This window comes from Urocitellus parryii, chromosome 13 (genome assembly GCF_045843805.1).
Source record: "Urocitellus parryii isolate mUroPar1 chromosome 13, mUroPar1.hap1, whole genome shotgun sequence".
Classification (NCBI taxonomy): Eukaryota; Metazoa; Chordata; class Mammalia; order Rodentia; family Sciuridae; genus Urocitellus; species Urocitellus parryii.
In genome coordinates this window covers 71,601,339-71,622,273 of record NC_135543.1, presented here as the reverse complement: position 1 = coordinate 71,622,273, position 20,935 = coordinate 71,601,339, and the positions used below count along the sequence as shown (strand labels likewise).

Here is a 20,935-nt window from a genome sequence, read left to right as displayed (position 1 = left end):
TCTTAGGCAAGAGCAGTGGCATACGCTTGTAATCCCAGGAGCTTGGGAGGCTGAGGCAGGAAGATTGCAAATTCAAGGCCAGCCTCAGCAACTTAGTGAGGCCCTAAACAACTTAGTGAGACCATGTCTCAAAATAAAAAATAAAAAAGGCTGAGGATATGGCTCAGTGATAGGGCACCCCTGGGGCAAATCCCCATTTAAAAAAAAACAGTTACTTCTCTATGTAAAAATCAAAACTGATGCAATGGAACATCAGATTGGAGCACAACTCCACCATGAAGCCAGAGTCCCCAGCTGTCACCCACTCAGCATCCTGGCATTCTCCATGATGACGGCAGTGGGAGTGAAATAAAGTAAAAGCAGAGCATGTCCCGAGCAGGGAGGGAGGGCAGGTTTTGTCCTGACAGGGCACAGGGATGCTCACGGGATGAATCAACAGAATGGAAGTCACCACCTCTTATCAAGGACACGTGACAGTGACTGAAGGGAGGGTGCGAAGCACTCTTCTCCTGGAGCCAGAGCAGCTGTGCCTCCTCTGATCACACCAATGTGACCCAGAAGAGGTCAAGGGTTTACACAAGAAAAAAGTGACCTGCAGAGAAGTCCATCCAAGGAGGAGCTGGGCTCCCGGGAACTGCAGCCTGGGTGGAAAGGGGGCCCCTTCCAGAGGAAGCACTGACTGCTGGGAGTCAGACCCTCCTGAGACTCACTTTCCCACCTGCAGAGGGGTGTCATCTGAGGTGCCCACTGCTGCAGAGGCGGGGGTCATTGAGAAGCCCTGAGAGACTGCCTGCCCACCCCAGCGCTCTCATTACCAACTCCGGCTCTCTCTGAGGCCACGAACCCCACACACATCCGGTCTCTGAACACAGCTGCCGCCGACAGGGTCTGTGCTGGGACCTGGTAGTGACGTGCCAGGTAGTCCTGGATGGCATGGAGGGGCGCCTGGGGGATGAGATGGACTTTATGCTGGCTGAAGGCTGAGGGCAGGTAGCAGCATTCCCGTGCCGCATCGCAGACCAGCACCAGCTGGTAGTCCTCCCGGGGACACTGCGTGCACAGGCTGCGGAAGAGGGCCTCTGCCTGGCAGGCCACCTCGTAGCTCAGCTGGTCTGCAAACAGCAGGCTGTAGACCTTGTGCCCCTGGGAAACCGGGGCCAGGCATCGGTGCAGGAACAGGGCCACCTCCTCAAATGTGGTCCCTGGGGTGCAGAGTAGCACCTCATCGAAGGTGGGCAGGGGCTGGCCTGGGGCCTGCATGTAGATGGCCAGGGCAGCCAACAGCACCTCAGAGTGGCCACACAAGACCAGGTTGGGCTGGCCAGCCTGCAGGCCCATGGGGAGAGACCGCTCCACAGGAGGCCTGCCCATCCTGGCCAGGCGAGCCAGACAATGGCCCAGGGCCTCCAGGTCCAGGCAGCCAGGCAGAAAGACACTCATGCTCTCCAGCGACTGCTCCATGATGGCCCTCAGCTTGGTCACCAGGCTGATCTCAGAGGACTGCAACGGAGGTAACTTTTCCATCACTGTCCTCACGCGGTGTCTGGGGGCCTCACTGAACCCCTCGGTGGCCCTTAAGACGTCAGCTGGGGTGCAGTTGTCTTTGATGAAGGACAGCATCATGAGGGTAGCTGCGCTGGGACTCTGCTTCCTGAGCTCGGTGCTCAGGAGGACCAGCTGCTCGGCCGTGTAGAAGTTGAGGTAGAAGTGCTCTCTGCGCTTTCTGCTCACCAGCTCCTTCCAGTCATCCAGGAAGCGCTCCATCTGCCTGCAGAGGGCTTCCAGGAGCCGGGTGACGTCCCCACTCTCTGTCAGCTGGCGCACCAACTCCAAGTGGAAGTCCATGTGGATGGAGACGCCGTTCCTGGGGCAGCAGTAGACCTTGGCAGTCCAGGTCCGGAACAGCATGTTTCCCGCAGAGTACAGGTTCAGGAAGGCTTGCATGAGCCGCTGCACATGGCAGAATAACTGGGGGAAACAAGGGCATAAGGCAGATGTCATAGTGAGCTACTGCAGGGGGACATGCTAATCTAGACACACACGGGTTCCAAGTCAAGGGGCTTGGGTTCACTCCTCCTACAGGGTCGCTGGGAAACACGAAAAGCCTAGGGAGAGGGCAGCCACCTTCAGGAAGAGATCAGGTGGCAGGCAGATAAGAATGTTGATGTGGGCTGGACTGTGCTCAGTGGTAGAGCACTTGCCTAGTATGTGCCAGGATCTGGCTCTATGGCTGCACTGGAGGAAAAAATGTCAATTGTGAAGTGCAAATAAACTGTAAGGAAAGAACCTATAACAGGAGAGAGAGCGGGGGGAGAAGGGGAGAGAGAGGGGGGGGAGAAGGGGGAGAGAGGGAGAGAGAGAAAAGAGAGAGAGAGAGAGAGAGGGAGGGAGAAGGGGGAGAGAGAGAGAGAGAGAGGGAGGGAGAAGGGGGAGGGAGGGAGAGAGAGAAAAAGAGAGAGAGAGAGAGAGGGAGGGAGAAGGGGGAGAGAGGGAGAGAGAGAAAGAGAGAGAGAGAGAGAGAGGGAGAAGGGGGAGAGAGAGAGAGAGAAAGAGAGAGAGAGAGAGAGAGAGGGAGAAGGGGGAGAGAGAGAGAGAGGGAGAAGGGGGAGAGAGAGAGAGAGAAAGAGAGAGAGAGAGAGGGAGGGAGAAGGGGGAGAGAGGGAGAGAGAGAAAGAGAGAGAGAGAGAGGGAGGGAGAAGGGGGAGAGAGGGAGAGAGAGAAAGAGAGAGAGAGAGAGAGGGAGAAGGGGGAGAGAGAGAGAGAGAGGGAGGGAGGGAGAAGGGGGAGGGAGGGAGAGAGAGAAAAAGAGAGAGAGAGAGAGAGGGAGGGAGAAGGGGGAGAGAGGGAGAGAGAGAAAGAGAGAGAGAGAGAGAGGGAGAAGGGGGAGAGAGAGAGAGAGAAAGAGAGAGAGAGAGAGAGAGGGAGAAGGGGGAGAGAGAGAGAGAGGGAGAAGGGGGAGAGAGAGAGAGAGAAAGAGAGAGAGAGAGAGGGAGGGAGAAGGGGGAGAGAGGGAGAGAGAGAAAGAGAGAGAGAGAGAGAGGGAGAAGGGGGAGAGAGAGAGAGAGAGGGAGGGAGAAGGGGGAAGAGAGAGAGAGAGAGAGAGAGAGAGAGGGAGAAGGGGGAGAGAGGGAGAGAGAGAAAGAGAGAGACTATTACAAAAACCAACAACCTATGTCGACAATTATTTTAGGGTTTTTTTGTTTTATTTTTTTTGGGGGGGTTGCTACCGGGGATTGAACCCAGGGTGTTATACCATTGAGTTATGTCCCCAGCCCTTTTTGATTTTGAGATAGGATCTCACTAAGTTGCTGAGGCTGGCCTCTAACTTACATTCTTCCTGACTCCGTCCTGAGTCACTGGTGTTACAGGCATGTGCCACCGCACCTGGCTCAGTTACTTTAGTTTGGATGAAGAGTGCCCATTAGAATCTTGAGGTGTTTGACTTGGCCAATTTACAGAGTGAATGAAGCCATTCATACTTCTTCTCAGAACTATCTACTTGGTCACCTCCTGCTAAATGCAGCTGATTAACCACCAGTGGTGACAGACCTTCAGGGTGCCTCCAGGGCCTCCAGGGCCTGTCCCACCTCAGATGGGGCTCCGGGCCAGGTGCACCCTGCAGACCCACCAGCTCCACTCTCTGGAGCCACTCTGTCCACCAGAGGCCAACCCCTGCCCCTTCCCCTTTGCAGGAAGCAGGGCAGTGAGCATGCCCAGCCTGAGGCAACAGGGCACCTGCTCACCTCAGAAAACCTCTCCACTTCCATACTCTTGTGGTCTTTCTTGCCAGACATCAGCATCAGCTTGTTTAAAAGATCCTTCAGCTCTTCCAAAGTGTAGGAGCGCTCTGGCTCCAGGCCACTGTGACCCCCAGGGAGGATCAGGCGCAGGATGGCATCTGGGGAGATCTGGGAGGCACAACATGCTTAGAAGCCGTTTTCTGGTGGCTAAAATGCTGACTCTGCAGCAGGCCAGTGCATGCCACCAACAGTGCACCTGGAATCTGGGAGGGCTCACCTTCTGGTCACCTGTGGGTGCCCTGATCTCATAGATGCCTCTGCTGTTGATGGCTGTGGCCAGGGACAGGGACGAGAGCTCGATGGACCCATGGCTTTTCTTCACTGTCTTCAGCCACTCCAAGTTCCTGGCAGAGTCTCGCTGTTGGAACGAAAGCAGAGAACATGGGCCAGGGTTCAAATGACTGTCTCCCTGCATGTCCTCCTCCTGCCTCTGCCCTTGCTGGGCAAACTCCAGCCACCCTCCTCCAGGGCTCCAGGCATAACTTCTTGCCTGAGGCTGCCTCAGGTACCCCTGGCTGTGCCCTCAGGACCCTGCCTGTTCCTCAGGACCCTGGCCACTCATTGTGGCTGCACTGGTGCCAGGTTTCTAGCTGACGCTTAGAATGCACTTGGCCTGCACTTATGGTTGATTGGTAAGATAGCCACAGGCCGTGCTCTCTGGTGGCAGGCCACCATCCTCCTGGGTTCCCAGAACAAAGGCCCTCTGAGGAGAGATGGTTGACTGAACAGGAACCCTAAGTTCTTAATGTCCTGTCATGGTCCCTGAGCATGACCAGAAGAACAGGAAAAATCGCAACAGAAAATGAGCTTCTAACAGAAAAACTGCAAACTGCTCTCTCTGTCCATCTCCCCACCCTCCAACCACATATAGGACTGTCCCAAGGCTGGTGCAGGCCTCTGGACACCTCTTCTCATTGGGTGAGGTATGAGTGTAAGTTTACTCAGACGCTGGTACAGGTAGATTACTTAAATGTTTTTTTTCTGATAAAAAATTAATCAACATCAATTGTGAAAAATACCAAAAAAGTAACTAAATAAAAGGACAGTTACTAAATTCAGAGAAAACTGCTGCACACCCTTTCACAAGCTTCTTACTGTGCTCTTTCCACACTTGTCCTGTAGGGTGGAGACTGCTCTTGCATGCAGCTCTGTAGTTCTCTTCCAACCCAAGACAAAGAAAGCATTTCCATAGTGAAGAAAAGCTGGTTTTAAACATCAGTTTAAATGGCTGCCTACACGCCTCCATGCCCATCTGCCCTCAAAGCACAGCTGCTCCCCAGGGCTGCAGGACCTCCACACCTGGGAACCAGGAACAAGACTCACCAGCTTGCTGGGCAGATGGGGGTCATTTTGCAGAGCCTTCCAGAGTTCTCTTAAAATTTCCATGAACTTGCTGAAGCCTGCCTTCTTGTCCAGCTTATACAGCAGGGACGCATAGCCCTGCACAGCATCATGGAAGCAGGCCACCCGGTCCACGTCAATGTCGCTTTCTCCAGCTGAGATGGAGGCCAGGTCCACAAATACCTTGAGCTCGGTGATGCCTGGGGCAGAGAGGGAGTCAGCACAGGACCACTCCATGATGCTGCACAACTCTCACTTGGGGCAAGATCCTTCGTGAGGCCACCGATAGACACTAGGTAAACACCTAGCGTGTGTGGCACTTCCTGCCTTCCGTTAGGACACCAGGACACCTTTTCTTTTGCAGCATATGATGACACCACTGACCAGCATCTAATCTTTACCAAACAATGTCCCAGGCTTGTGTGTACCTTAGTTCCTTTAATCTACAAACATTATCACCTGAACAAAAACACGTTCCATTGGTAAATAATTTGAATCAAATGTATGATATGTCAAGATCATTGTAATGTTTTGAGCAACCAAAAAAAAATAATAATAATATTGGGCAATCAATTATTTTAAAACCTGAGATAATTCCCCTAGGGTTAATTACTAATCAAAGAATGTAAGTCAAAGCAGACTCAGGAGTACAAGGTGGAAGCAGCAAAGCTCCCACCCTACCTCTCAGCTCGTCGTGCAGCCAGCTGACCAGCTCCTTCTGCAGGGCCAGCTCCTCCAGACACTGGCGGCGGGGCTCGCTGATGTCCTGCAACAGCTTCTTGGCCTGGATGAGCTGTGGGCTAATCTGGTACAGTCTCTCATGGTGGGTGGCCTTGAAATCATCAATCTGCAAGATGAAGCTCTACTGGGGGCTGTTCCAGCAGCCACCCACACCTGCCCTCCAGTATGCCTGGACCAGCAGCTGCTATAGCAGAGCCTGACACATTCTTGCACCAAGGATAGCATGACCTCCACAGCCCTCCTTGCTAAGCTGCAGTTGCTACTGTCCCCAGTACCCAGGTCCTGTGAGGAAGCTTTCATAGACTTGGAAACCTGCTCCTCACAGCAGCCCAGCCAGGTCCACGTTGTTAGCTTCTCTGGGGGAGTTACTCATAGGCTTACCGAAGGGTTCAAGTCTAGGTAGAGACAATTCCACACTCTGTGTTAAATTTTAAGCATTAACATACCTGCCTCTACTGAAAATCCACACACCTTAGAAAAGTGAGGCTAAGAAACAGGAAGAGATTCAGGCCTGAGCTACAACAGGAGCAATGTACCATTTGACATTCCCACTGCAACTAGGAGAGGTACCTGGACAGATGACAAAATATTTCATCTGTGCTTTCATAACCTAAAGAGATGAGATTCCTCTGGAAAGGGGTAGGTTTTTTCTACCCTGAATTTTTGGTTCTCATATAGACCCGAGAAAACTCACTAGCTAAGGAACAGTCACCCTGTCTCAAGCAAAGGTAAAAACCCAAGGCTTGGAATGTTCCAGACTGAGTGCAGCCCAGATGAGAGTCCTTGGAGGGGACTGCCTCACTGACCTTCCCAGAAGCCCTGGGGCTTCCAAGGAGTCTGAGGTAGGCCCCCACCTCCCAGGAGTCCCCAGCAAATAACTTACAAAGTTTATTAAAGTGTAAAGAACACTGAAGTCACCGGTCAATCCAAAATCCTTTTTGAACTGCAAGATGACCTTGGCCGAGCTGATGGCCTGGTGCAGGCTATGGTACTCCTTGATCTGTTCAACACGCTCTGAGATCCAGCCCCTCTGGGCCTGGGGGTCTACTTCACACATGATCTGGAGGTCTAAAGTCAGGTCATTGTATTTATTCACAAAGTCCTTGAAGAAGACATTAATTTCTCCAAAGGTGATCTCTCCTGACTTCAGATCCTGATACAGTTTCATGAACCTCTGGTAACAAGGCGAGTACAAGTACTCATAAGCCTCTAAAAGCGCAAGGGTTTGTCTTTCAGATTCTCCTTGGGGATGGCTTAATGACTCTGCAGCTTCTTCCCAGAAGATCTGGAAGATGTGGCTGTCCATCAGCGAGTCTATCCTTGCAGCCATTCTTTGGACCTCACGGTCCAGGTTATAGTGAGTCATCAGCTTGCAGGCTGAGGACGCCGGCTGTCTCACCCTCGTGGCTTCATTCAGTCTTTTGCAGTTCAGGTCTTCTGAGTGTCTTGCTTCAATCTCTCCAAAATCCACTTTGGAAACCACAAGGAAACATGGAAGTTAAACTGCTAGTCACGGTAGCATCTTATTTTACTTTCCTTGTATTTCTAATAACTTCTTTGAGAAAACACAAATTAATATTATTTATGGGATGTTTTTTCTTAGGAAGAATTCATCCCTCCTCCCCTCCACCCTGCCATGGGATTGTTTATCAGTTTTCATGATAAAGAACAGACTGGAAGCTCATGTGTGGAGAGAACAGTTGGAAACACAAATCCATCTCCCTCCCAAATCCCATTCCAGTGACAGATTAGAAAATGCTTTTAAAACATCATAACCAGCAGGAACAAGGATAGTAGAAAAGAAGCCCAATAACAACACAACCTGAGAAGTAGAAAGATGGCCACACCAGTGGCAAATGACACTCGGGGCCTGAGAACAGAGACCCTAAGGACACAGCAGAGGTGAGCTCAGCCAGGCCCGGCACAAGTTTCTGGCACTCAAGGACACTAGATGTTAAGGTCACCCTAGACTGGAGGAGGCAGAGAGGGAACTGGAATTGGGTTCAAAGTCTGTTTAAGAAGCAGTTGGTGAGAGTCCACCTCCACCATGGAGGCAGATGGGGGCTGCCCGCCCCCTGTCAAGGGGCAGGAGGGACCCACTGCAGGGCTCTCTGGCCTGGAGGCTACTTCTAGACACACACCTGTCTTGGGCAGCTACAGAGGACAGGGAGTATTCAATCTAAGGACAAAGAGGATGACACAGTCACCAGAGCAGGAAAACTGGAATAAAAGTGGGGCTCACCCTCCTCCTCTCCCTCTTGGCTCCAGAAGTCTGGCAGCAGGCAGGGGGTGCAAGTATGACCAGCTCACAAGAGAAGCCCTCAAGGACTAGGTCAATTTAAGGGCAGCCACAGAGCCCCACAGGTCACAGCCCAGAAGTCCTTAGCCTGTCCATCCACTGTGGGGACTGTCTTCATACAAACAAACAGAAATCTCCAATCAGAACAGAAAAAGTTTTAATGTGGGAAATATATCCCCAAAAGCCAATAGGGATTGTGTAGCTCAGTGGTAGAATGCTTGCCTAGCATGCCTGAGGCACTGGGTTCAATCCTCAGTGCCATTAAAAAAAAAAAAAAAAGCCTAGCGTCCATCCCCAACATGCAAAAAAGGAAAGAAAGAAAGAAAGCCAACAGATAAAAGCAACTTGGATGAAACAGAAAAAAAACCCAGGAAAACATGCTGCAACCACGAACCACAAGAACATAGTATATAAATGAATATTTCAAGAGAAAAGGGAGGGGCTGGGATTGTGGCTCAGTGGTAGAGCATGCACCTAGCACATGTGAGGCACTGGGTTCTATCCTCAGCACCACATAAAGATAAATAAATAAAGGTATTATGTCCATCTACAACTAAAAAAATATCTTTAAAAAAAAGTTTTGGGTGCGATGGTACACACCTGTAATCCCAGTGGCTGGCAAGGCTGAGGCAGGAGGATCACGAGTTCAAAGCCAGCCTCAGCAAAAGAAAAATAATAAGCAACTCAGTGAGACCATGTCTCTAAATAAAACACAAAAATAGGGCTGGGGATGTAGCTCAGTGGGGATGTAACTCAAGTGTCCCTGAGTTCAACTCCAGTGCCAAAAAAGAAAAGAAAAAAGGGAGTGCCTTCAAATTAACTATATATAAGAGCTGAAATGAAGGATTCAATGCCCAGGTTACAGGAGGAGATTGAAGAGAAGGCTCAGGAAGCGAAGCCCAAGCAGGAGAGATGTCATGGGAGTCAGGCAACCATGCCAGGAGGCCCAGCAGCTGCTGATGTGCACCCTGCAACAGGGAAAGCAGAATGAACCAATTCAGGAGAATGCTCTAGAGCTCTAAGACTAGATCTCTGGCTGAGACCTGCCAGTGCCCCATCCTAGAGACGGAAAAGAGACCCAAGGCCAGGCACAGATTAATGTCAACCTCAGAACACTAGGGCCAGAGAGTTCTCAAGAGCATCCAGAGAAGGACAACAAGCTCCATACCGAGGATCAATAGCGAGAATGCATCTGACATCCCAAGGCAGCACTCAGGCAGCACTCTGAAGGAAACTCTGCCCCTGGCCCAATGATCAACCTACAGCAGGGGCACAGTTCTGTATCTGGCCTCCTGTGTCCCTGTCCCAGCAAGCAGTAGATGCCACCCTCTGTCAAACAGGAGTCAAGCACAGGCCAGAGATGCAGGACCTGCCCTACCAGCCCAGAGGCCAAGGCAACCCTGGGAGACAGAGGAGATTAAGGGCCAACTCCCCGCTAGGGAAAATAAGCCCTCTGTCCTGGGAGATGCTTCAGAGACATCCACTCAGATAGCTGGTTCAGTTTGGGGCTGAATTTGAAATAAACACGATGAAAAAGGGGAAAAGAAAGTACCAAGGCAAGAAATGCATTTCCACCAGCTACAGAAACTTTATGCCAGAACCGTGGAGTGGCCGTGGTCCACCGCACGGCTCGCCTGTGAATCCTGTGTTCACACCATGGCGAAGGCCTGACCCTGGAGAAGGTACAGTAACTCAGGACACCACTGGCAGTGACAGAGCAGCAAGCAGCCTCATGTGCAGGGCACAGACTGGAGAAAGATCTCCCCTCCCCTCCTTGGGAAGCCAGCATAGGACACTGACACTGGGAAATCGGGGACATCGACGGGTGTAGAGGCACACAAACAAGAATGTACAAGGGGAAGCTGCTTCCCTGGGCAAACGCATTGAAAACTGGGTCAAGAATGTTTTTTAAAAGCTTCTCCCTGAAAAATAAGGCCCCTCTATTTGTGGCCTGCTTCATCCCCGTGACAGCCCTCAAGGGTTCCCAGCACAACTGCGGGAGCAGTACCTTGGACGAGATGCTTCACCTTCCCACACAGCCTCAGGAGGCTGTCCACCTGTCTCTTCTCTCTCTTCAGAAACATGACTTCGCCCATCCTCCAGTCCAGTGTCTCTTCCATGTCACAATTTTTCTGTTGGAATGAAGAACTTTCTGTCTCTGGAAAACAATGACAAAGTCAGCCAAAGGAAACGAACCTCACGGCATCCCTTTCTCACCCTGGGAGTGCCCCACAGTCACCACCAATCAAAAGGACAAGGAGGCCCCCACTTGGTGGCATAGAGGAGGACAGCCAGCACACATGTGAACACGGGCTTCTTACCAGCCTGGCCCCAGCTCACCTAACTGCCACAGGCCCAGAAACCGACTTTTGTGCTTCAGGATCAGCTCCAACCGTCTGACCAATATGGACCCATCCAGGACATCACCAGCAACCTCTGTGAAGACAGAGCTGGCGGCAGCCATCAACCTCTTGGCGTCCTCTGTGATGTTGGCTAAGAGCTTCTCATCTGTCCCTGAGAAGACCACGAGCACAATGAGCATGCGGCCCTCCCCTCTCCTTGCCATTAGAACCCCTCACCAGCCCCTGCCCACACGGCGCTGGCAGCAGTCAGTGGTGTTTCCAGATGCGCCGATGCCTCACTCAGCTGTGCCTGTACCTGTGAGGTTCAGGTCTTACCCTAGTGCATCTCCTGACTGGGAGGAGGAGATGGCCAAAGTCAGCCAGGAGAACCACAGTGCTCGGGGTTGAAGTCCTGAGCCCATGCTACAGTGAACGTATTTCTTGAACTACATATGATATTCTTGGAAATTCACCTTGTGGGAGACCAACCTTGCACGTGACTGAGTCACACTCCCCGGCTGGGTGCTGAGGCACTCAGTCACAGAAATGTGGCAAAGCTTTCCCCATCCTTCTTGGGTTTGAGGGACAGTGTCTTGTGCATAGGTGTGTCTTGCTACAGCACCATGGGTGAAGCTATGCTTACCTGTTCCTTTGTAATATAACCCCTTGCCTGTTTAGGATAGAATCTTTCATGGAAGTGCCTGTGTGTGACCCCTTCTCTTACTATGCCCTTGGGTGTGGCCTACCCAGGTGTCAGTCAACCTGCTGACAGCGGACATCATAAAGATAGACTCAGCCCCCTGAAACCTGACCCTGGCCTCATTTGAATAGCTTCTCCTCAATAAAAGGGGTTAGCACGTGCTCTCTCTCTCTCTCTCTTCCTGCGGACCCTTAAGGTCAGAGGAGCCGTCACTGCGATCCCAAACAAAAAGGTATTTGTGTCTCTTGTGTTTTATTTGGCGTACCCCAGTCAGCCCAGTTCAACTGGAGTGACCCCTGAGCCTTTTAGTCACAAGTACAAAACCTGGCACACCTGTCTTGAGAATCCCTGCAGTAGTAGGAAAATAAACTGCAACAGGACAAGCTCACATCAGAGGCCACTCCACGGGTGCAGGCAAGCATCTGCATAGCACCCAGGAAGGAGGCAGATCCATGCTGCAGCTTCATGCTCTGCCTATCTTGTCTGCGGATCAAAACCTGGAACATGAGCTTTTGGAGCAACTAGAGGACAATATTTTAAAACTTGACTAGTTTAACTGCCAGACTATTTATCTCACAGTAATATGAGGTTCATATAGTATTATGAGAAGACCAAGTTTATTTTTACCATAAAAAACAAAGATAAGGGGCTGGGGATGTGGCTCAAGCGGTAGCACACTCGCCTGGCATGCGCAGGGCGCTGGGTTCGATCCTCAGCACCACATAAAAATAAAATAAAGATGTTGTGTCCACCAAAAACTAAAAAATACATATTAAAAAAATTCTCTCTCTCTTTAAAAAAACAAAACAAAGATAACAGGGGGCTGGGGTGCAGCTTGGTGGTAGTGTGCTGGGCTAGCAGGCATGAATCCCTGGTTCATCCCCAGCATCACCCCCACACAGAGTGCAGCTGAGATGACCTTCAGTGGGAGAATGGACCAACCCAGGCACATCCAGGCAAGGGGGCTTTACTCAGCGATAAAAGGAACGGAACCAGGAAGCCAGGAAAAGACAAGCAGGAGCCTTAAATGCATGCTGTGGAGTGTAACAGTGAACTCTTCCCCAGCAGGCTGCTGTAGCCCGTGCACACGGCAGCCACCTTCAGGACCACACACTACTCCTGCCTATGTCCTGGTGGAGAACAGAGCAGCTGGTTTGGCTGAGACAATCATTGGCCCTGGGTTTTTATTGCCACACCAGTGCTTTCCCACTACAGGATCTGAATCTAGCAATTTACACATAAACCTGCATCATCATTTCCAGGGCAATGCACGACACTTGGGAAGGTGATGGCTGAAGAGTCACATACTGTTAGTTATCAATATTAGTCTCAAAATGTGACACATGAGCGTCACAGGGAGGCAAGCTGGGCTTGGACTGATTTCTAATCATTTGTTGTCTTGGACACAGTGAGTCTCCGACACCCTGGTTAAGCAATGTGCCCTGGGCACTTCCATTCCCTCATCTGGGAATCAAGGGGCTTGGGGACTTTCAGAGGGGTTGCTTCAAGGACCGTGTGTCCCCCCAGGAGCACGTATTCAGCAGGCACTCAGCAGACAATGGTTCTAGTGTTAGATGCTCTTTATGCCTAACACCTGCCTGGGCACCTCCATGCCTCCTGCCTTTACCAAACCTCAGCACATGCAGGCTGAGGACCAGGTCAAGGACCTTGCCTGTTCATTTGCCCAAGGAAGGACAGCAACTCCAACCAGCCCTGCACGCACCGTACAACTTGAAGAGCTGCTTCACATCTGGCCCCGTGAGCAGGTGTTCAAGAATCTCATCCAGGCCTTCCACAGCCTCTCTGTTGTTCCTGGGCCAGGACTTGGTGATCACAGCAGACACAAGGCTGCCAAATTTCTGCAAATCATGACAAGAGACTCCCTCCAGGACACTGATCTGAGACTAAAAGAAAATGAATTAAAAGAGAGAGTTGAGAAGATTTTACTGATTTGTTTTTTAATGACACAAGTTAGCACCCAAGAGCATTTCATAAATCTACTGAAGCTAGTTTTATAGTGCCTCAAAAAATAATAATAATACAGAAGAGAGGTTGGGCTACCCCCGGTAAGTGGGGAGCTTGGCCTATTGGAGGCCCCGGGTTTCATCCCCCGTATTGCAAAAAGAAAAGAAACATAAAATACTAAATATTTCCTAGGGCATTTCCATTGCCCTGTGGCCTGGATCCTTATGTGAGGTGCCAGAGGTTTGAAGATGCACAAACACACCCCTATAACCCCAAGTCACACACCCTCCCAGCTCACTGTCAGCTTCTGTATTTCTCTTAGACATGCCTGTCATGAAAAATGCCAAAAACAAGATGAGGAAAACTTTGCTACATCATGAGCTGCCCTCAAACACCACAGACACTCCAATTCTCCTTCTGATGCTTCACCAAGAAACAAAACAGTTTTCTTCTTTGCATTCACATTTTTGCAAAAAAAAAAAAAATGAAAAAGTTTCAGTGATCAATAAAAAACACAGGGTAAACTAATAACAGGTACTTTTGACACTTAACAGGATAAAAGAAAACATTAATTAGCAATGAATAAAAAGTTATAGACCAGAGGGAAGTGAGATTTATCCCAGGAATAAAACCACGTTTTTTACATTAAAAATCAGTTAATAAGCCTGGTATAGGGGTACATGCCTGTAATCCCAGCAGCTCACTAGGCTGAGGCAGGAGGATCACAAGTTGGAGGCTAGATTCAGCAACTTAGTGAGGCTATATCTCAAAATGAAAAACAAAAAGAGCTGGCAATGTGGCTCAGTGATAAAGCACCCCTGGGTTCCATCTCCAGTGCCACACACGCAGACATAAAAACATGAATACATCATACTGATAGAAAAAAAGTGACACAACCATTGTAATAGATACAGAAGAAGTATCAGGCAAACTCCAAGAACAAGACCAGGATAGCCAATTTCACTCCTTTCACAGTGCCAGAGTTGCTATCCAGGGCAATTAGGTAGGGAAAAGGAAAAAAAGGTATTGGGATTGTAAAGGAAGTACTAACTTACAGGCAGATAACATGGTCATCTCTGTCAAAACTCCAAAGAAGATACTCACCCACGGATACCCCGCTAGAGAAAAGAAATGAGCCTGCAAAGCTGTAGGCCACAGAGACAAGGTGCTGCCCTGTTTCCAAGTGCTAGTGATAAACAATCCAAAAACATATTTGAGAAAACAATTTTTAAAAATATTTTTTTTAGTTGTAGATGGACACAATACCTTTATTTTATTTAATTTTTATGTGGTGCTGAGGATCAAACCCAGTGCCTCACAAGTGCTAGGCAGGTGCTCTACCACTGTGCCACAACCCCAGCCCTGAAAAAATAATTTGTAACAATAGCAAAGGAATAAAGTACTTAGGAGTAAATTTCATAAAAGAAATGCAGACCTCACCACTTGCAAACTGCAAACTACTGTTGAAAAAAAATAAAGACCAAAATAAATGGGGAGACATTCCAGGTTCAGAAGCCATGAGATGTGACATTGTTAAGAGGTCAACACTCCCCAAAATGACTTACAGATTCAAAGCCACCCCTGTCAAAGTCACAGCTGCTTTCCTTGCAAAAACTGACAAACTGATTCTAAAATTCATATGGAATCCCAAGAGATCCAGAATAGCAAACCATACCAAAAGAGGAGAACAAATCAGGAGAATTCGTGCTTCTTGATTTTACGACCTACTGGAAAGAAATGGCAGTGGAGACATGGACAGATGTGAGGTGAACCCTCACAGCTGCGGCCAACAGACTTTTTGACAAGAGTGCCAAGATCACTCAAGGGGTGAAGTACAGTGCCTTCCTCAAGTGGTCTGGAACTGATGGATCTCCACATGCAAGAGAATGTATCTGGACCCTTACCTCACACCACATAGAAAAAGGAACTAATGTTAAGATCTAACACTCTAGAGCTTTCAGAGCACGTATGAGCATATGGTCCTAGGTTAACACTCAGTGCCAAAATCAAAACAAAAACCTTTTAGAGGAAGACACGGGTAAATCTTCATGACCCAGGATTTAGCACAAGATGTCAAAATTACTAGCAACAAGAGAAAAAAAAAAGACACATTGAATTTTTCCAAAAGTAAAAACCTTCCCAGGAGTGGTGGGCACACCTGTAACCTCAGCTACTCAGGAAGCTGAGGCAGGAATATTGCAAGTTTGAGGGCAACTTTGTGAGACTGTTTCACAAGATAAAAAAGAAAAAGGCTAGAGATGTAGCTCAGTGTTAGAGCACCCCTGGTTTCAATCCCTACTACTACAAAAAAAGAGAGAAAGAAAAAGAAATTAAAACCTTCTGTGCTTCTAAAGAAAACACCCAGAGTGAAAACAATCCAGAGAATGGGAGAAAATGCTGGCAGATCACATATCTGACCAGAGATTTGCACCTGATTATCCAAAGAACTCTCATAAGCCACAGTCAAGGAAAGACATAGAGCCCAGTTAACCACTTGAGGAAGGCACTGTGCTTCACCCCTTGAGTGATCTTGGCACTCTTGTCAAAAAGTCTGTTGGCCGCAGCTGTGAGGGTTCACCTCACATCTGTCCATGTCTCCACTGCCATTTCTTTCCAGTAGACATTTGTCCAAAGACATAGAAAACAGAAATAGCCAAAAAACATATGAGAAGGTACCTGAGGTCATAGCTATCAAAGTCACCAGAGAAACCACTCCACACCCCCAAACTGCACAGTCACAGGACTGAGAGCGCAGGCTGTGGGGGTGTGGAGAAGTCAGGACCCTCCTAGGCTGGCAGCTGACATGGAAATGGTCCAGCCACGGTGGGAATGGGCCAGACAGTCCTTCAATCACACAGGTACCAAGTGATCCAGCCATTCCACCATAGGTGCAGAGAGTGTGAACAGCACATCCACACAAACCCATGTGTGGAGGTCCACAGCAGCAGACTGATAACAGCCATCAGTCAGGGAAAGCCCAGATGTCCACCAGAGGACAAATGGAACATAAAAGCCCCCTGAGTCCATATGATGAGTAACATGTAGTCATGAAAAGGGACAAAGGACTGATAGGTGCTCCAGAGTGAATGACCTTGAACACATGCTCAAGGAAGCCTTGGAGCTGGCCATGTCAGCAAGCATCTGTGAACCCCAGCATGTTTCCCAAGAAGAGATTGGTCACCTGGCAAGCAGAGCTCACAGCTTCGATGACACACTTCTCAAAGCTCCTGGCCACACTGTCCTTGAGGCCAGCGGCGTCCCAGTGAGGGCTGCAGAAGGCAGAGATCTGGGAAAGAGGCCTCTCCTGCAAACATGGAGGTGGGTGGGGGCGTAAGTGCCTGGTTTTTCTGACTCCCCTCCTCCCTGCCCCTCACTAGAAGAGTAAAGATGAAACCAAGTTAGTCTCTTCTCATATTCCAAAAAAAGCAGCCAGAATAGCAGCTTGTAAAAACATGCAAATTTTGAAAAAGAGCCATTTTTCCTTTCTTTTGTCCATTTATTCAGATCCATATAAAACACTTATGAAGAAACCAACTTTTCTGGGTCACAGACCTTCATTCAAAATGAAGGGCATTTTTTTGTTTGTTTATTTCCTCCATGTCACTGTGTTTAATAAGGCTCCTGCCACCAGCAGGTCCCTTGGAGCACCTATACATGGAAGGCTTGATGACACGTATGTCTAGGGCTCCAGTAAGAGCACAATCCCATTCCCTGGCTCTTTTCAAGAATGTCACACTAGAACTCTGAAATGTTTCTGAGGTCAAACTGCAGAGCCCTGATCAGAAACAGAAATGCAAAGCTTGGGTGGATCCCAGGGCCTGTACATGCTGTGCTCTGCTTGTAGCCCCAGGTGCTGCCACAGTCTGGGCTGATCACCATGTTGATGGTGTCCTCCATGTCTGGTACCTTCTTGAGCCTCCCTTCCATGTCCCCCAGCAGCGACTCCTTCCAGTCATACTCTGCAGGAAAGTTTATTTCCACCAGCCGCCGCCAGACCTGCAAAACCCACATGTTAAGTGACAGCCACAGGGACAAGAAAACACCACAGAGATATCCTACAGAAAAGACAGCAACAACAAGGTATGGGGGCACCTGTGGTCCCAGTTGCTCAGGAGGCTGAGGCAGGGGGATCTTGAGTCCAAAGCCAGCCTGAGCAACTTAGTGAGGCCCTAAGCAATTCAGCATGACCGTCTCTAAATAAAAAATAAAGAAAAGGGCTGGGGATGTGGCTCAGTGGTTGAGTGCCCCTGGGTCAAATTCCCAGTACAGGAAAAAAAAAAAAAAGAAGCACTTTGCTAAAGCACTTGGAGGCAGCATCCTAACACGTCTCCAAGCCAGGTAGGCATCCTACCCACACACCATGTCTGCTGAGGGCAGGCAGCGTTAGGAGAACAGGAGCCTGGAGCAGTGCCCCTAGCCACATGCCTCCATATGTCCACCTGATATCTAGATCCAGGGTCTACCTTGGGACACACAATGCATTTACTGGTCATGTCTCTTTTCCGGAGAAGTTCCCTGGCCTTATCTTTTCTGATGCTAACAATTTTGAAAAGTTCAGGTCATTCTGCAGACTGTCTCTTGACCCAATTGGCTCACAGTTTTCCCATGATTACAGTAGGTTTGGTTGGGACACTACTAAGCCAAAATGTACTCAGTGCAGGTCAGGTGTGGCCAAACATCTGCACTTTCCACAGGTGCCTAGCCAAACACCTTGAGCCTGACCAAGCGGTGCATGAAAACTGTTGGTGCCACCAGGGCTGACCAAGAGGTCGGTCCTTGGTTAAAGCTTATCAGCCAGATTTCTTCACTGTGAAAGTCATCTTTCCTCATCCATAAAGGCTTCTGCAATGGGACACTGGAAATCCTGTGACCTCCTGGCACCCCCACCGAGCTCAGGATTCCTGGGTGATACCTGCCTGCATCAGCTACTATACCTTGGTGACAGAGTGACAGTTTTCTATTGCAATTATTTCTTCTACATTTCTTAACTCCATTCTTCAATAGAAGAATAGAAAAGTTCCTTTTTTCTCTTTTTTTTCTGTCAGTATGTTTATCAATGAATTTTAATCCATTCCTATCACTTTGCCTTTTAATAATCAAATTGTGGGGCTGGGGTTGTGGCTCAGCGGTGGAGTGCTCTCCTAGCATGTGGAAGGCCCTGGGTTTGATCCTCACCACCACATAAAAATAAATAAATAAAATTAAGGTATTGTGTCCAACTACAACTGAAAATAAATATTAAAAAAATAATAATCAAATTGTTCCAGATTCCAGCTAATGTGAGCATCTTCAACAATTTTCTTAAAAATTTTGGAATAACTTTAGGCTTGCAAAAATGCTGCAGAGATAGCCCAGATAATTTCTATGTTCTCTTAACCCCATTTCTGCCATCATGAACATGACCACAACTCAGTTGTCAAAAGTGAAAAGCTAGCAATGACAGACCACCGTGTCCACCACAGACTTCACATGGAGTCCTCCTGGCCATCTGAGGAGGAGTCTGGATCACCACATGCCTGCAGCCTCAGCATTTCCTGACGTTCCAGCACAGGGAGCCCTTGGCCCCCCTGTGCATCTCGCACTGACTCATGGAGGTGGTTCTTCTTCCAGGAACAGCATTGTGTGGTGGGAAACGGGAGTTAGAAGACATGACTGGGCCATGTGGGGTAGAACACGCCTGAAATCACAGCTCCTCAGGAAGCTGAGGCAGAAGGGTCACAAGTTCCAGGCCATCCTGGGCAACTTAGCAAGACCGTGCCTCAAAATAAAAAATAAAAAGGTCCGTGAAAGTGTATTTCCACCAGCCACCACCAGTGTAGCACCGTGATAAAGTGCTCCTGGGTCAGTCCATAGGAAGGAAAGAAAGAAAGAAAGAAAGAAAGAAAGAAAGAAAGAAAGAAAGAAAGAAAGAAAGAAAGAAAGAAAGAGAGAGAGAAAGATAGATAGAAAGGGAAAGAAAGAAAGAAAGAAAGAAAGAAAGAAAGAAAGAAAGAAAGAAAGAAAGAAAGAAAGAAAGAAAGAAAAGAAAAGAAAAGAAAGAAAGAAAGAAAGAAAAGGCATGATGGGATGTGGGTGTGCTCGGGTCCCAGGGCATCATTATTTCTGTAGGCGCTCATGGTCCCAGGGTGCCTTTGCCATAGGACTTTTGATGGACAGAGCTGGCAACTATCTAAATCATGAGTTCCTGCTGCTATCTCTAGCTCCTTCCATACCACAGAGCTCTTGTCCCTCTGACTCCCTATCCCCCTTCTCCTGACTTCCAGCAATACCAACAGCACATCCATCTCCCCAGACCTTGGTAAATTTACTTGTAAAACAGGAATAACCGTAGCAATCACCTCAGAGTAGATGTTTAATTAATTTCATTTTTTTAATCATTAATACTGCACTTAGAATCATTCTTTCTTGCTGGGCACAGTGACACATGCCTGTAATCTCAGTAGCTGAGGAAGCTAAGACAGGAGGATCATGAGTTCAAAGCCAGCCTCAGCAATGGCTAGGTGCTAAGCACTCAGTGAGACCCTGTCTCTAAATAAAACATAAAATAGGGCTGAGGATATGGCTCAGGGGTTGAGTGACACTGAGTTCAATCCCTGGTACCAAAAAATAAAAAATCTTTCTTGTCAGTGGCGACACAGCTACCCGTCTCTCAAGCTTAACACCTGGGGATTATACTACTTAGAATCCTGGAATAATATTTAATAATCCAATTGTGTTTTCCTGGGATTTCAGTCTGTTGGTATAAAACTTCACAAAGCAGTTAGAAGAGGATTTTTTTCCTTCATTAAAAAGAACAACCCTCTGGCCTGCAGCCACCCTTGTCCATACAGGTGGGGTACCCCTGCCTCACATCACAATGAGTCTTGCCACCAACTCTGTGTGAGACCACAAGCAGGTTCCAGAGTCTCCCTGGAAGACTGTGGCTCAAGGGGGACAACCTTCCACTTCCAGGACAGGGAGAAGGCAGCCAGGCTGGAGAGCAGGCCTGGGGTGGGCAGGACCTCCCACCTACCTCCTCCCCCTGCAGCCCTCTAGGGACTCGGGCTCCTGGATCCCACCGGCTCTCAGCTGTCTTCTCCAGCACTGGGGTGACTACTGTGGAATCCTCCCCATGTCCTGGGTTTTGGAGGAGGAGTCACTCTGTCAAATGGCTTCACTCAGGTGCTTCCTGTCATGCTGACCTTCTGTTTCCAGTTCCACACAGCTGGCTTACAGCCTCAGACCTGAAGCAGAGCCTGAAGGTCCTCCTGGCAACTCTGCCTCAGCATGACTGCACCCCATCACACTGTACCATAGAGCCACCGACCCTCTGCCAGGTACAGGGGGAATGTTCCTTCCTCAGAGTAGGGGCCAGGGCCCGAGGCAAGGTTCAGGATAAGCCCAGGCCTCCAGGCCAAGGCATTGTGGGTCTGGTGCTTGGTGACAGGACATAACTGTGTGACTCCCCACTCTGTTGCCTGCAGAGGCTCTGCAACCTCAGGCCAAGCTCACCTGGATCTCCTCAGGGTAGGTGAAAAGGAGAGTCGAACCCTTCCGGAACATTCTCTGTGCTAACACTGTGCACAGCCAGGATCTTGTGGTGGCCAGGACACCCTGGAGGAAAACTGTCAGGAAGCCCTTCTGGGCTGCGGCTCCTGGGTCCTCTGCCACATCCTGTGGGCACATGAGAGAAGTTTTACCAGCTCTACCCTGCTGCTCCCCACACCTGAGCCACCTCCTAGCTCCATGCTTGTTGGAAGCCCACCTG

The 20,935-nt window shown here is 49.2% G+C and overlaps 1 protein-coding gene across 1 annotated transcript in view; it reads right to left on the bottom strand.

The window, feature by feature from the left end:
* The window catches only part of LOC113199021 (E3 ubiquitin-protein ligase RNF213-like), a 100,771-nt gene that overhangs the window by 45,497 nt on the left and 34,339 nt on the right, over positions 1–20,935 (bottom strand). The window contains exons 14-25 of the mRNA XM_077792174.1: positions 20,680–20,841; positions 17,095–17,184; positions 16,370–16,492; positions 12,947–13,127; positions 10,522–10,695; positions 10,190–10,339; positions 6,766–7,352; positions 5,823–5,988; positions 5,124–5,341; positions 4,018–4,158; positions 3,744–3,908; positions 816–1,968 (exon numbers count right to left, since the gene is read on the bottom strand). Of these exons, the coding sequence (XP_077648300.1) occupies positions 816–1,968; positions 3,744–3,908; positions 4,018–4,158; positions 5,124–5,341; positions 5,823–5,988; positions 6,766–7,352; positions 10,190–10,339; positions 10,522–10,695; positions 12,947–13,127; positions 16,370–16,492; positions 17,095–17,184; positions 20,680–20,841 (3,310 nt within the window). The remainder of the gene's footprint in view (positions 1–815; positions 1,969–3,743; positions 3,909–4,017; positions 4,159–5,123; positions 5,342–5,822; positions 5,989–6,765; positions 7,353–10,189; positions 10,340–10,521; positions 10,696–12,946; positions 13,128–16,369; positions 16,493–17,094; positions 17,185–20,679; positions 20,842–20,935) is intronic.